Source organism: Ostrinia nubilalis, chromosome 25, assembly GCF_963855985.1.
Source record: "Ostrinia nubilalis chromosome 25, ilOstNubi1.1, whole genome shotgun sequence".
NCBI lineage: Eukaryota > Metazoa > Arthropoda > Insecta > Lepidoptera > Crambidae > Ostrinia > Ostrinia nubilalis.
This window is the reverse complement of record NC_087112.1, coordinates 9343639-9357812: the sequence shown is the minus strand read 5'-3', so window position 1 is coordinate 9357812 and position 14174 is coordinate 9343639. Positions and strand designations below refer to the sequence as shown.

The 14174-nt window shown below is 39.0% G+C and overlaps 1 protein-coding gene across 1 annotated transcript in view; it reads right to left on the bottom strand.

Annotated features, from left to right (window-relative positions):
* Window positions 1-2553: 2553 nt before the first annotated feature.
* The window catches only part of LOC135084154 (fibrillin-1-like), a 60324-nt gene continuing 48703 nt past the window's right edge, over window positions 2554-14174 (bottom strand). Inside the window, exons 20-29 of the mRNA XM_063978898.1 lie at window positions 13955-14140; window positions 12741-12887; window positions 12228-12385; window positions 11695-11790; window positions 11054-11181; window positions 10437-10576; window positions 5348-5495; window positions 4729-4849; window positions 3960-4081; window positions 2554-2839 (exon numbers count right to left, since the gene is read on the bottom strand). Coding sequence (XP_063834968.1) covers window positions 2677-2839; window positions 3960-4081; window positions 4729-4849; window positions 5348-5495; window positions 10437-10576; window positions 11054-11181; window positions 11695-11790; window positions 12228-12385; window positions 12741-12887; window positions 13955-14140 — 1409 coding nt within the window. The 3' untranslated portion in view covers window positions 2554-2676. The remainder of the gene's footprint in view (window positions 2840-3959; window positions 4082-4728; window positions 4850-5347; window positions 5496-10436; window positions 10577-11053; window positions 11182-11694; window positions 11791-12227; window positions 12386-12740; window positions 12888-13954; window positions 14141-14174) is intronic.

Genomic DNA, 14174 nt, shown 5'->3' with positions numbered 1-14174 from the left:
AGTTAAATAGATTTACATTGTGGGTCAATAAAATTTTTGAAAGCGTTCCTGAGTGAGCAGTGAACGCTGGGATACAGCACAGATTTTTTCTAGACTAGTTTTTCGCCCGCGGCTTCGCCCGTGTGAAAAAGGGCTGTTTTTAGGGTTTCCCCGGAAATTATTCGAATTTTCTCGCCGTACAAATCATCCTTGGACTTCGACGATCATTTTATAAAAAAGAATTGGTAAAATTGGTCCAGGCGTTGCATACCAACACATTTTGCTATTCATTTTTATATTATTGAAGATAGATTACAGTACACAGTGTGTGATATAATTCAATCGTTAGATATTACTATGATGTACCTATAAAATTGGGGAAGTAACTAGTAGTTGTTTTTGCTTAGTTTCGAATAAATATTTGATTTTCTGATTTTATAATAAAAAAAAAACAGTTTTAGAAGCATATTTTCTAAAAATTTAACATTAAGTCAAAAAATTTACCTATCACCATGAACGTCTACCTTATAAGTAAAATAAATGGTTATTGCTGCAGTAATTTAGGAATTATTTATTAATTTAAGATTTTCAGAAAATATTTTTTTTCCGTTGTCCTAGCGTTTTGGCAGTACCTATTTCTTACTTTATATTGATGTGTGATATAATTAACTATAATACCTTAAAATATTACTTGCCTATCCCATAGGACCTCATATTCTTTTCATTTATTTTCAAATAAATAAAGTAAAGAAGCTTAGAAAGAATATAAAGCGTGCATAAGAGGAAAAAGTGGCCGTCGAACGTTTGGTCGTGCCCAGGGAAACGAAGTTTCTGAGGACCTATGCGACCTCGCCAATAGATGGCGCTGTCCGCTTTTAGATCGCGGTATTATTTGTTTTTTCCCCAACTTGGAAAAGGAGAGATTTACTTCACATTGTATTCACAGAAAACTATCTTATCTAATTCATATAAGTTCTTGAAAACGTACACTTTTCAAGTGAACGTTATAAAACAATACAAATAGGTAGGAAGACTAGGAAGGGATACACTACCTTCTTAGTTTAGTTAGGCCGAGTTGCACCACCTAACTTTGACCGTAACTATAACGATACCCGGTGCTTTTTGTATGGAATTTCATCTGACGTCATCGAAGTACTTAATAACACTAATATGACACGTCTCGTAGGACATTTTCTTCTTTTAATACCTACCAAGTTTTACACAATTAACTTGAATAACCAAAAATATTTTTGATAGGTATAATATTTCAAAAGCGTAAAATATGGTGTATGTGTTGTTGGTTGTCCTTAAATAAATAAGTAAATCAATAAAATAACGTACTGGTAGATCAATAAAATAATTATTTAAAATTATATTTTAATGCAAAAGTAGAACTTTTTCGCTAATTGAAAAGAGGCTGTGATAAATCGAAAGATTTTGGAATAGGAAATGTTGGGAAGATATAATTTATAAGGATAGACCTAGGCAATATTTAAAAAGTAGTTATTAGAAGAAAGTAGCAGTTTTAATAGTAGTTTCGAGTAGTTTTGTTTTTTACATCTAGTTATTCAGGTTAAAATAGAAGCAATCACGAAATTTAATCGTATTGTATCTTAGAAATTTGTTTGCATAGATTTATTACATCGGCTGCATTATAATTATTATAAATAGTTGGTAGCAAGTTTTAAAAACTGAAAATTTAATAATAACAATGTGTCAATATAAGTTTACTTTCAGCATTAAAATAAGTATGCCTAAACTCTTGTTTGTTCTTTTTTTGAAATCGTTAATAGTTTTAAAAACTACCCACTTGCTTGTTTCAAAAATTGTTAACTAACCACCTAACCACTGTTTCGAAAATAGTACAAATTAGAATATAAATGGATGGAAATAATAAAAAAACTATTTATTTTATAACTGTTTTTAATTCATCCTTTCCAACTAAAAAATATCCTGTTCACTATCGACAATACAATACTGGATTATAAGTAGATGCAGTACGTTCAAGTATAAAACTATAATACATCACAATATCTTAATACTAACTTAAATTATGTTACAATACATAACTTTTACATTCTTCTTTGAAGCTCTCGCGATATAGAGTTTCTAAAATAAAACAATTTATTCCTCGAAGTAATAAAAAGCAACACTAAATGAAATTGTAAGAACAAACCAGTAGACGATAAGAAACTGGCAAATAAGTACTTGCGTTTTTTAAACTGGCTGAATATGCTTTTCTGATTTAAAAAGTCGCCCCATCACTAGAGCGGCCAAATGAATTTAGTCTTTATTTCTTGAATAAAAAGGCGGGCATTTAACTTTATTTTTTATAGAACTTCGTCAAGTAGGTAGGCATAGTTCGCGCAGCGAAAGTAGAGGCGAAACACGTGCACACTGATGCTACATTTGAATTCTGGGCGCCTGTGAATTCTTTATTTGATAGCTTGATGATCTCACCGTGAACTTTGAAGGTCAGAGCACACTTATCGACCCGGAATGGGATCAAAAAAGGTCTTTCGCCACTAGGCGAGGCGTTAACGTAAGGCTAATGTGTGTGTGTGTGTAATGGAGTTTCATACAAATAATACTGACCGCCTCGAGTTGATACGGTTACGATCCGTTTCCGGGTTGATAAGTGTGCTTCGTCCTTTAACACCTCTGCCTATAACAGCTAGCACTGAATTTAAAAGTCCTTTAGAACTCGTACTCGGACACGAATATGAATATTTTGGCGACCGCGATGCCCCCGAACTGGTCGCGGTTGTACAGTTCCATGATGAGCTCCAGCTCTATGCTCTGAGGACCTTCGAGGGACCGGACCAAGGAGACCACGCCTTGGTGCCCTGATTGCACCAGTCTGCAAGAAAAATTAACATCAGAGAAAATGTAACATCCTCACTGCTGGTGACACTCACTAAGATCGGTTTTTATAATCAATCAGGTAAGCTTTTTTACGCATTTTTTATTAAAACAAGTCACATAGAATCCTGTATTTTGAACTTAAAAAAAACAATATGGGTAGGTTCAATATCAAGCGCTATAATCAGGTGAAATCATATGACTTCGTACCACATATTTGGCAATGCGCATTTTTTACGAAAATGACTTAACAAAATGTCTGACGACTTCGCACTAGCAGAAAACTTCTCTCCTCTCACTAGGTGGACTAAGGATCTGGTGAAGGTTGCAGGAATTATCTGGATGCAGGCACCGGTCGTGGTAGAAATCCTTGGGAGAGGCCTTTGTGCAGCAGTTCAAATTACATCACGTCCATCTACTGGTCTTCCGCGCTCTAGTATACATCACAGCAGTTGCAGCGGCCTCTCGGAGACAGAAGTTGAAGTTCTGATTAGATGACAAAGTGCTGGATGACGTGTACCAGTACCATCTGCCTCCCATGAGGAGGATCCCTCCTTTGGCTGAAACGAAGAAAACTTACACGACGGAGGGCGGCGCGTTGGCATTACAAGCCACACTTCTTTCTCATCAGTCTGGCCAGTGCCATCTTCTATTTTCTTAGCGCGCCTGCAGTGGGAGACTGATGCCCGTTTTCACCATCAATCCCTATTTTTGAAGTGACCCCTATGGTAACACATAACAGGAATTTTGTTTTCATAGGGGTAAAAAATAGGGATTGATAGTGAAAAAGGGCATAAATTACCTATTGATGATGGTGATGAATTCACAAGAAGCTGTTGATGTCAGCTTCCTCTTGACAGAGGGCGGCGCGTTGGCGTCACCAGCCTCACCAATCCGTCTGGCCAGAGCCATCCTTTATTTTCTTAGTGCACCTGCTATGGGAGACTAAATGACCTGTTGATGATGGTGATGAACTCACAAGAAGCTGTTGATGTCAGCTTTCCTCTTGACGGAGGGCGGCACGTTGGTGACATAGCCATACTGCTACTATGATTAGCGACATAGTATCTCTCCTTGTAAATGCCCTCGTGTTATGATGATTATAAATAATAACTCACAAGAAGCTGTTGATGTCAGCTTTCCTCTTGACGGAGGGCGGCGCGTTGGAGTCCACGAGCCGAAGCTGGAAGCGGATCTGCGCGTGCGGCCACGTCGGCCCTCGCATCGTGAACAGGTCCACCTAGGGATATTTTTAGACGGTATTTAAAAAACATATTTATTTATTTATGGGTGTATCCATGAGTCAAGGGTGGGAAGGTAGTCTGGCATTGAGGACCAAATCAGATTTGTACGCAGGTCCTCTAATAAAGGTGATAAGATACTTGATGAAATAAAGTATGTAGGAGTGTACCATTACTGGGGTTGGGAGCAGCTGACTATTTATGTCAGCTTAGAAGTTCAGGGTTCGATGCTATGTTTTTAAAGAAGACCACACTAGGACTCTACATCTGTGATGGCTTACCTTGGAAGCCGGTATACATATTACAGGTTGGAGACGAAGATGATTTGTTAAAACCCATGCTAGAAGCAGGAGGATTTATTTTGTAGGTCACATTCTTATAACCAGGACCAGTGATGCTTACAAAGAGATTATTGTGGAAGATACAGAAGGATTTGTGCAACCCTTTGATGGACCTTACACTAGTGATGCTTACCTTCGAAGCCGGTATGTATAGGTTGGAGACGAAGGTCATTGCTACCACAACTGTCTACATCCCACATGACAAAAAATCGAAAATTTGTAATAAATCACATCCTTGTAAACCAGGACTAGGGATGTTTACAGAGAGATTTGTGAAAGATACCTTACCATCACTGATGGCTTACCTTCGAAGCCGGTATGTACAGGTTGGAGACGAAGGTGATGAAGTTGTAGGAGTAGGTGGAGGGCTGGTGAGCGCACTCCCAGTCCGCGGGAGGACACACCCTCTCCACTTTAGTACAGCGGCTGTAAATAGAATGATAAAAGTCATTTAGCGTCTGCAAATAGGTTTTTAAGAAACGCTTTGACACATTCCAGTATTATTTTAAGCCGACTGCTACTTCTGGACAAGTAGTAGGCCAGTACTGAGAAGAAGCAGTGCAAGAAACTCAGTCACCGGACTTCAAAATACAACTATAATATAATCATACACTAATTTACCAAGATTTTACCTTCACTCGTGGGGCTATAATATTTTTTTTCTTGATGAGCGACTGCTCTGACAGCTGTTATGTAGAAAATTCGAAAGGTTCAATCTTACATCTTTTAGTCTCACTGCATGAACTCGAATCTTTCCAATTTAACTGCAAAAAAACCTAAGAATAAACCAACAAATCTTACTTTTTAGACTCCAGCTGGTAGCCCGGCGGACAGACGATGTGGTGGCAGCGGTAGCTCCCTCTAGTGTTGAGGCACACGTGGCCTCGCCGTCTCGCGAAGGACGCCCTGTATGAACCATCTTACTTCTTGGACTCCAGCTGGTAACCCGGCGGACAGACGATGTGGTGGCAGCGGTAGCTCCCCCTAGTGTTGAGGCACACGTAGCTCGCGCCGCTTGACCAGGGGCTGCTGCTTGCGCAAGTGGCCTCGCCGGTCTCGCACTCGTCGATGTCTGACACAAGGGGGATGTCAAGCGTTAGATATCAACAGTTCAAGTGCTGATGGGTAAGAAAGTTTTTGAGTGGAATCTTACCTTTCATACTTACGCCCGTATTCACAAACGATGCTTGCTTAAGTGAAGCAGCAAATCGAACGCACAGCGTTGAATAGAACTCTGTGATTGGTTCGTGTGTGACCCTGTGCGTGGACGCACTGTTATACCTCATAGTAATGTTTGTGAATACGGGCGTTGGCTAAGACTACAGGTCTAACTCATAGCTGAATCAGTGCCTGAAGTATAAGAGCGGCACGGAAGGAGTGAGATTGATATTTTATTGTGACGTGACTAGGGATTGCAATCGAATATTCGAATATTCGAATATTCGAATTTTCATTTCAAATTAGTATTCGAATAGTAAATTTACATGTATTCGAATATTCGAATATTACAAAAATAAATAGAAAATATAGAAAGAAGACGACTTAGCGTTTGCAAATGCAGTCGGAGGCATCAGATACATATCACCAACTAAAAGAACTAGTCATTGATGCTTCCGACTGAATTTGTGAACACTAAGTTGTCTTGTTTCTATCTTTTCTGTTCATTTTTACGTAGTTGTGTTTTTTGTTTTTTTAATCATATTTTTATTATTCGCAACTTTGATACAAATAGTATAAAAGAGGCGATAGAGCGAAACCAAGATTCCAAATAATTTGAAAGAGACGACTCTATTGAGCAAAGTTAGCTGACGATGCTGAAGATGGCGGACGATAACGTCAAACAAAAGCCGAGGTACTGGGTGAGATCGAAAAGATTTATGGACAGCTAATTACCTCCAAACCTGTTAATAGCTCAGCAATAGACGCAAGAGCTAGGTTAACGCGACACTATACTAAAGGCATCCCGTATATCAGCCTATACGAGATTAGGAAGGCTCTCAAACAGCTAAAGAACAACAAGGCACCAGGTGATGACGGAATAACCTCGGAGCTTCTGAACGCAGGTGGAACATGGAAACTCGTTCAGATACTCTTTAACTCCGTCTTACTTCAGGGAATAACGCCAGAGGCATGGGATAAAAGCATGGTGGTGCTCTTCTTGGACTATGAGAAGGCCTTTGATTCGATCGAGACTTAGGCAGTGCTGCAGTCTCTCCGGCGAGGGCGATTCCTCTGCGGCGATGCGTGAGATAGGGTGATGTTATATCTCCGAAACCGTTGACGGCTGCATTGGAAGACGCTTTCAAGCTCCCTGAATGGAAAGAATTCGGCATAAATACCTATCAATGGCAAATACATCACTCAGCTGCGGTTTGCTGACGATATTGTGGTCATGGAAGAATCGCTTGAAGACCTCGGCACAATGCTCGAAGACCTTAATCGAGTCGCCCAACAGGTAGGCCTTCGGATTAACATGGAAAAAACGAAGCTTATGTCCAACGTCCATGTTTCGGTTAGAGCTCGATCCTCGAGACAGTTGACAAGTATGTCTACCTCTGAAAAACGATTCGGCTAGGTAGATCAAATTTCGAGAAAAAAGTAAATTGTCGAATCCAACTCGACTTGGCAGCCGACAATAGAATAGGCCTTATAAATAAGCTCAAAGTTGCACAGCGTGCTATGGGGAGGGCTATGCTCGGTGTTTCTTTACGACATCGAATCAGAAATGAGGAGATCCTAAAGATTTATTTCTTTCTTCTTTCTTAAACGAACTAAAGCCGCTGACGCCGCCCACGGATTAGCAAGCTAAAGTGGCAATGGGCAGATCACATAGTACGCAGAACTGATGGCCGATGGGGCAGCAAGGTTCTGGAGTGGAGGCCACGTACTACAAAGCGCAGCGTGAGACGTTCATCCACAAGGTGGACCGAGGACCACATATGGGTACTTCTCATTTACACTCAAATTTGATGGTCACACAATAATAGTTCATAAACGGTATAAGTTAGAACAATAACTTTGAAATCAGATGATAAAATATCTATTTAGCTACATACAATATAAATTTTATCGTAATAGAAGCAAAAATAATACGAAAACATCACATGAAACGATAAAAAACGGGGTCATTTTTCGCGTTCTCATCGTGTCACACCCTCGGTTGCAATGAAACATTTGGTTACTGCATTCACAATTTTCATTCAATTTGTGTGTAGCATATACTAAAATCATCGTAATTAAATATACTTTCCACACAATAGTCAAAAAAATATCTTCTTATAATTATTTCGAATTGAGAAAGCGAAATACGTTGGTCACACGATTTTAGGTACCTAAAATTTTGAGTAATAATACAAGATTGCCGTTAAACCGAACACCAGTAACCAATCACATCATTCTATTCGGTTAACGTCACTCGCGCTCCGGCCATTGGGGAGGTGAGATAGGTCGATGGTCGCTCCGCGAAAAAAATACGTAACTTTTTGTGATTGTCCATAGACATACCGTCGCTTACTTGAACAATATTTTCTACCTCTAAAATTTAAACAATTTAATTGAAACTTAGGCCATTGAAAACTTAACATGTTAGACTTATTTGTGTAGTATTCGACTTGAACCGTTAAATTCAAATTTAAGGATAATTCATAAAAAACTAAAATTTTCGTCACCTTCGTGGCATCACTTTCGTGGTGTTTTATACACGAAGGTGATTTTAGGCCACGAAAGTGATTTCTTGCTTTGGTTTATTTTAAAATATAGTGACTGGTGTTTATGTTTTTACAATATTTTAATAACTAATAAATTATACGTGGTAAGTAGAGTTCAGTACATCAATTAAAAATAAGGGCCTCGTATTTTTGTTGTCTGTCTGTCTGTATGACTGTATGTATGTCTGTATATGTGACTGTGTATCTGTTTGTAAGATAAATGTAATCTGAAGTTTGAGTTAAAAGTTGTACAACATCTGGCCTCAATAAAAAATATATTTTTGTTGAGGGACTGATAATCAGTTAGAGTTCTTTTTTATTGTGGTACTGATAATCCTTTTTTTGCTTCTTTAGCATTTCAGAATGCCACCAGTGTCATCCTTAAAACCAATTGCGTAGAATCTTGTAACTTAGTAGGTGACATTATAGGTAAAATTTTATCTTGTAAAGGTAAAGTTTTATTTTATTTAAGTAGGTATCTATTTAATATCGACAAGGAAAAGTGACGTAAGATTTATTTAAACAATATTCTATACATATATACCACTAAATATTAACAAATAACTACTCAACTAAACAATAACTAAATAAAAAAGGTAAAAATTAAAATATGTACAAGCTTTAAAAATAAAAAATTTGCTATTTATATTATGTTATTGCTATTTATCTATGAAAATAAGACAAAATATATGTTTTATAAACACTTAAGAGTCATTTACAGTAGTAAAGTTTGAAAAAATTATTGCTGTGAAGTACAGAATCACTTTCGTGGCATAAAAAAATTCAAAACGTTAAATCTTCCAAACGAGACTCACTATTGGACTGATTTACTGAGAATACAATCTTCACATCAAGCGCTACAATTTTTGTTTACAAAAAGTTGAAATAAGTTAGAAATAAAATTTGCCACGAAGGTGACGATGAGAACCGTGGCGATGAGAAATACCCATATAGGTAGCGGGAATTTAAGGCTCTGGATACAGGCCGCTGCCAACCGGTCATTGTGAAAGTCATTGAGAGAGGCCTATGTTCAGCAGTGGACGTCCTATGGCTGAAATGATGATGATGATGAGAATTTTATAACTGTTTTAAAAACTATATTGTTAAATAGTTAAAATATTCGTTCCTAAAGCAATAAAAACATTGATATTTTAAGTGCTTTTTATTTTTTTGAAAATATTCGAATATTCGAATAATATTCGAATATCACTGAAAAAATATTCGAATATTCGAAATGGAAAACTATCGAATATTTGCAATCTCTAGACGTGACAATGCATATGTCACCGTAAAATTGTGAATTCTGTCAGATTATAATCTGACGTAGTTAAATAGGCTAGTTTCCTAAAAAAAATTTTTTAGTCCGTCATGTTTAATATCAAAAAATATTAGACACATATATTTTTATTTGTCAATGTAACAAATAATTACATAGTTATGGTGCGTTGAAGTTCCGCACGACGTCACAACGTGCGGCACTTTTATGAAAGCATTGACGTCACGGGCCTCTTCTTATGATTTTGGCGCGCTTTATCTCTTTAAATTTTCATTAGTTTGAAAAAGTGAAAAATACGTCGTGTAGAGTATTTTTTGATAAGTTAACTGACGGACTAATTAAAACTCTTGCTTTTTGACCCAGGAAACATCCCTATTACAATCTAACCTAACCTAACCCACTGTTAGTTTACAATCTAACGCGTTATATTATAAACTGACAGAGTTCACAATTTCACGTTGACTCATACAAGTCTGAAGAACAACTGAAATCTGGCTGACGTTTTACGTCACAAAACACACTCCCGTGCCGCTCTTATACCCCAGGCACTGACTTAGCTAAGGACTAGACCTACGTTTGTCCTATAAAATCTCTAACTAAACTGAGCTATAGGTATTATTGTTCAAATATATGGAGAAAAAAAGAATAATCCTCTTGCTCTTCACAATATCTGAGATGATCCATTATTAAGCAAATGAACACTGAGTTAGCCTAAAAATGTTCAAGAAAACATTGATTCAGAAATGAATATGAAATAATCAAATACTCTTTATGAGGGCTGAGTGTGAGTTTTTTTCAAACGCGCTCACTAGATAGTGAGCGCGTCAAAAAATGACATTAAATGTATGACGGATTGTACAGCGCCCCTAGCGGGAAACTATCAAAAACTACAATTTTCATACATTTTTTAAATGACTAGTAATTTTATAAATCACTAGTGAGCGCGTTTTTTGTAAACTCGCACTCAGCCCACTGTTCACAATGAATACCAAAATGTAACCGTATTTTCTAAAGTCAAATATCAACTCACCAATACAGCTTCTCTTGTCTTCCGACAGCCTGTACCCTGAAGGACAGGAGCACCTATAAGACCCCGGCTCGTTCAGGCATCGGCCCACACACAAAGCCTTGGACTTGAACTCCTCGCATTCGTTGACGTCCGCACAGGTGCTGTGAAGATCAGAGAAGTTTAAAGAACAGGTACAACTTTTGAGTCTCTTCACTAGCTTATTTTGAAAGTAAATGTACTTTGTTCTTTACTAGCTTATTTCAGTGACTGCACTGCCATGCATTTCAGTCTGGCACAGAAAGCCTTTATCACACGATCAAAAACAGGTATAATTTTAACTAAAAAGTATAAAGGCTTCTTTGGGCTCCAGTTTACCTCCTTTTATATTTTCTAAATGGGGTAACTTATACGCCACTTAATGTACGCAGTATTCAGCGTTTCCAAACTTATTCCGTAAGCGGCTGCTAAGATCATCATCATCATTCAGTCGCAGGAAGTCCATCACCAATGGTTTCCAGATTACCCGGTAAGAAGTGACTTTCTGCAACTTCTAGGGTCATCTTTTGTACTATCGCCCATTGCTGTCTCATATAATATGGCATATTCCTATGGCTGGTTACCAAGCTGTATTTATTTACCTATTGTCAGCATTTAGCCGGTACCCTCGGTGGCACGAGCACCGGTAGCCGCCCCACACGTTATTACAGCGATGCTCACATAGTGTACCAGCTCGATTCTCTGTGCACTCGTCTACGTCAACGCATACCTAAATAAAGAAAGAACGAAAATATTTTTTTTTAGTTTAAAATCTCTAAACAACACAACTTACACAACATAACAACAGTCTCAATAAAATTAACTTATTAGGAACAACTTTTCTTTTATTCCACAAGGAGGAAGCTCTTGACCTGCATCTCACCTGATAAGTGACAATCAGACCGAAGGTGGAAGCGAGCTTCACCCTTAATCCTCAACCACGGAGGAACTGGCTATCTTACCTCCACAAGGAACACAACAATGTTGTTAACATTGTTGTTATGGCGACAGACTAAGGCAAGATGGTGGTAGCTAGTCAGGCGGACTTAGGACAAGCCCTAACGGAAAATTTTGCCCCCACTGGGAATCGAACCACCACCTCTGGGTCAGAAGCAGTTGATCTTACTACTAGACCACAGAGACTGATAAAATTATGCTTCTTAGGGAGTCCTTTGTCTTGGGCAATGTGGAAATGATGATTTACTTGTGTTTGAATGACTCACTTAATAACACTATTTCTTACCTTATCATTGACTGGAGCTGATCGGAAACCATCATGGCAGCGGCATTTGTACGAGCCAACTGTGTTGATGCAGTCAGCATTTTGAGAACAGATTGGCTGGAACAAAATGGAAATTACGTCGTATTGCCGTAAGATCATACCTACATTAAGGGGATTGGGAATAAGCAAGGTTTTTTGTTTCCAATCCGATTTCAATACTTATTTTACAGAAAATCTAGGATTTAACTAGTGGTGGGGTGGTAAATGCCTATGATTTTAGGTGCATTGTAGATGAAAGGTCTCAAAATAAGTACAGGCTACGGCCTAACCAAGATGGACTAAGGTACCTTAAGTCAGTTACAATACATGTGATTTTGTAACAGAAAAATCTAATGTGCTGTAGGTACACATGGCGACCGAAACATACAATACAGCATGAACCTGCAATGAGCTCAATCAATGATGATGTTGACAATCTTTACCAAAAGAACCAGACTGATTTACCCCGCAGTTGGAAGAATTTACCGTTTGAGAAATTAAATAATAGTTCTTACCATATTTCCAGCCAGAGCACACTCGTCTATCTCCTCACACTCGTGGTCCCCGATGAGCTTGTGCCCAGTGGGGCAGTTGCAGGTGTACCCTCCAGGCAGGTTGATGCACCACTGTATGGGTCCACACTTCGCTTCTCCGGTCGAGCATTCGTCGATGTCTAGAAAAATATAAGCTCCGGTTGGGGAAAGGATAATGTGAACTCCCATGATCTGTATATCTCAAAAATAAGCGATCTTTATGTTTGTTCATCGAATTCTTCACCATCATTTCTAAAGCAATCCCTTCTTGACGTAAGTTTCCCCACAAAGAATGCAGTATGGTCATGGTCTAGCCATGTGGACTTAGAACAAGCCCTAACATCCTCCAAACCGAGCAGAAAAATTTGCCCCCACTGGGAATCGAACCCGAGACCTCTGGATATGAGGCAGATGGTCTTTCCACTAGACCACAGACGCGACTGACGTAGACTGATGAAGACGGTAGCGAACCTGTTAAGAAAACAGTCCATTCACCTTCGCAAGTGTTGTCGTCCCCAAGCCGGTATCCCCACGGGCACTTGATGACGGAGCCCCGGTCGTCGACCTGGGTGATCCCGGGCTCCACCAGGTCATTGGTGGACCCTGGACCGACTGGAACCTGAGGTTCGATGGGCGGGTATACTGTAACAATAGTAATTTTACTTTTTCGACCTCATTTTAATTTTTTAGCTGGAACATAAAGGAGATAGTCTCCGTGATCGATCACCCCAGGGTTAATAGCAGTGTTTGAACATGGTTTCCTACGTGAACATGGTTTCCTACGTTTAATACCTACTCTGTAAATTATTTTTTTTACATAGAAGCTGATGTCTCATCATCTGAAAACAAGGTACCTACACTATACAAGGTGTTAGTTTAGACAGTCTTATCCTTTATACTGGTAACTCAATATCGTATAGAGTCCAAACCCGATGAAAAAGTAACTTTAAAATTTATCATTTTTCTAAATAAATATCCCGTCTGTAGAAATTCAGTTGTTTACCCTATGCGCGTACGCAAGCATCGTAGTTACCATAGCAACCGAACGAAAGAACGAATGTCTGCGCCGTCACTACCCCCGCTCACTTCTTTCATTCCCCGCGTCCAGTCTCCGCCGGGACATGAAAGCGATTGCACGTCGATGTCGTTACGCGCGCGCGATACCTGTGTGCGTTCTAGGTCCAAAATGTGATCCAAACACAAACGAGCAGTGAATAGAAATGGTGCACGTTCTCGTGATATCCTAAAGATTAGTTTACTGAACACGAGTGTAGTGTTATCACAAAGAATTTGTGTTAAATTGAAGTTTGATTTTACATTACTTTACTGACGATTGTGTTCATAAAAAGTAACTACCAACATTTAACTCGAGCTTAGTATTGAGCAAGCGAAAATAACTGACGGTCGTGACTTCACCGTGGCGGGTGGCGTGAGGCGTCCTTCATGCAGCAAGGGATAAATGTAAGTTTCAAGTTAAACTTCAGTACCTACATCTTCTATATTCGCATCACCTATTCGCAGTTTATAGGATCCGACTGTTTAACCTAACACACTGTATAAAAACGCCTAACCATAAGATTTAGAGTAATTTGATAGAATGTTACTACACATTGCGAACAAAATTCAATGGTAGGCATAATGTAGGCGCTCTTCTCGCTAGGAAGCGATGCGATAGCTTCCAGAAAGACCTGTGAAACATTGTTTCTTACCTGGCTGCTTAGGTTCATTCCCGTAGCCTGTGGGGAACTGGTCGTCAGTCCTATTAGGAACACAACGGTGTTTGATATCATCAAGGTGCCAGTTGGGGGGGCACTCGCAGCGGTAGCCGCCCTGTGTGTTGACGCAAATCTCCACAGCTGCACAGTCGGCTTGGCCGTTGACGCATTCATTTACATCTGCATTTAAAAACATTGATTACTGTTCTGACTA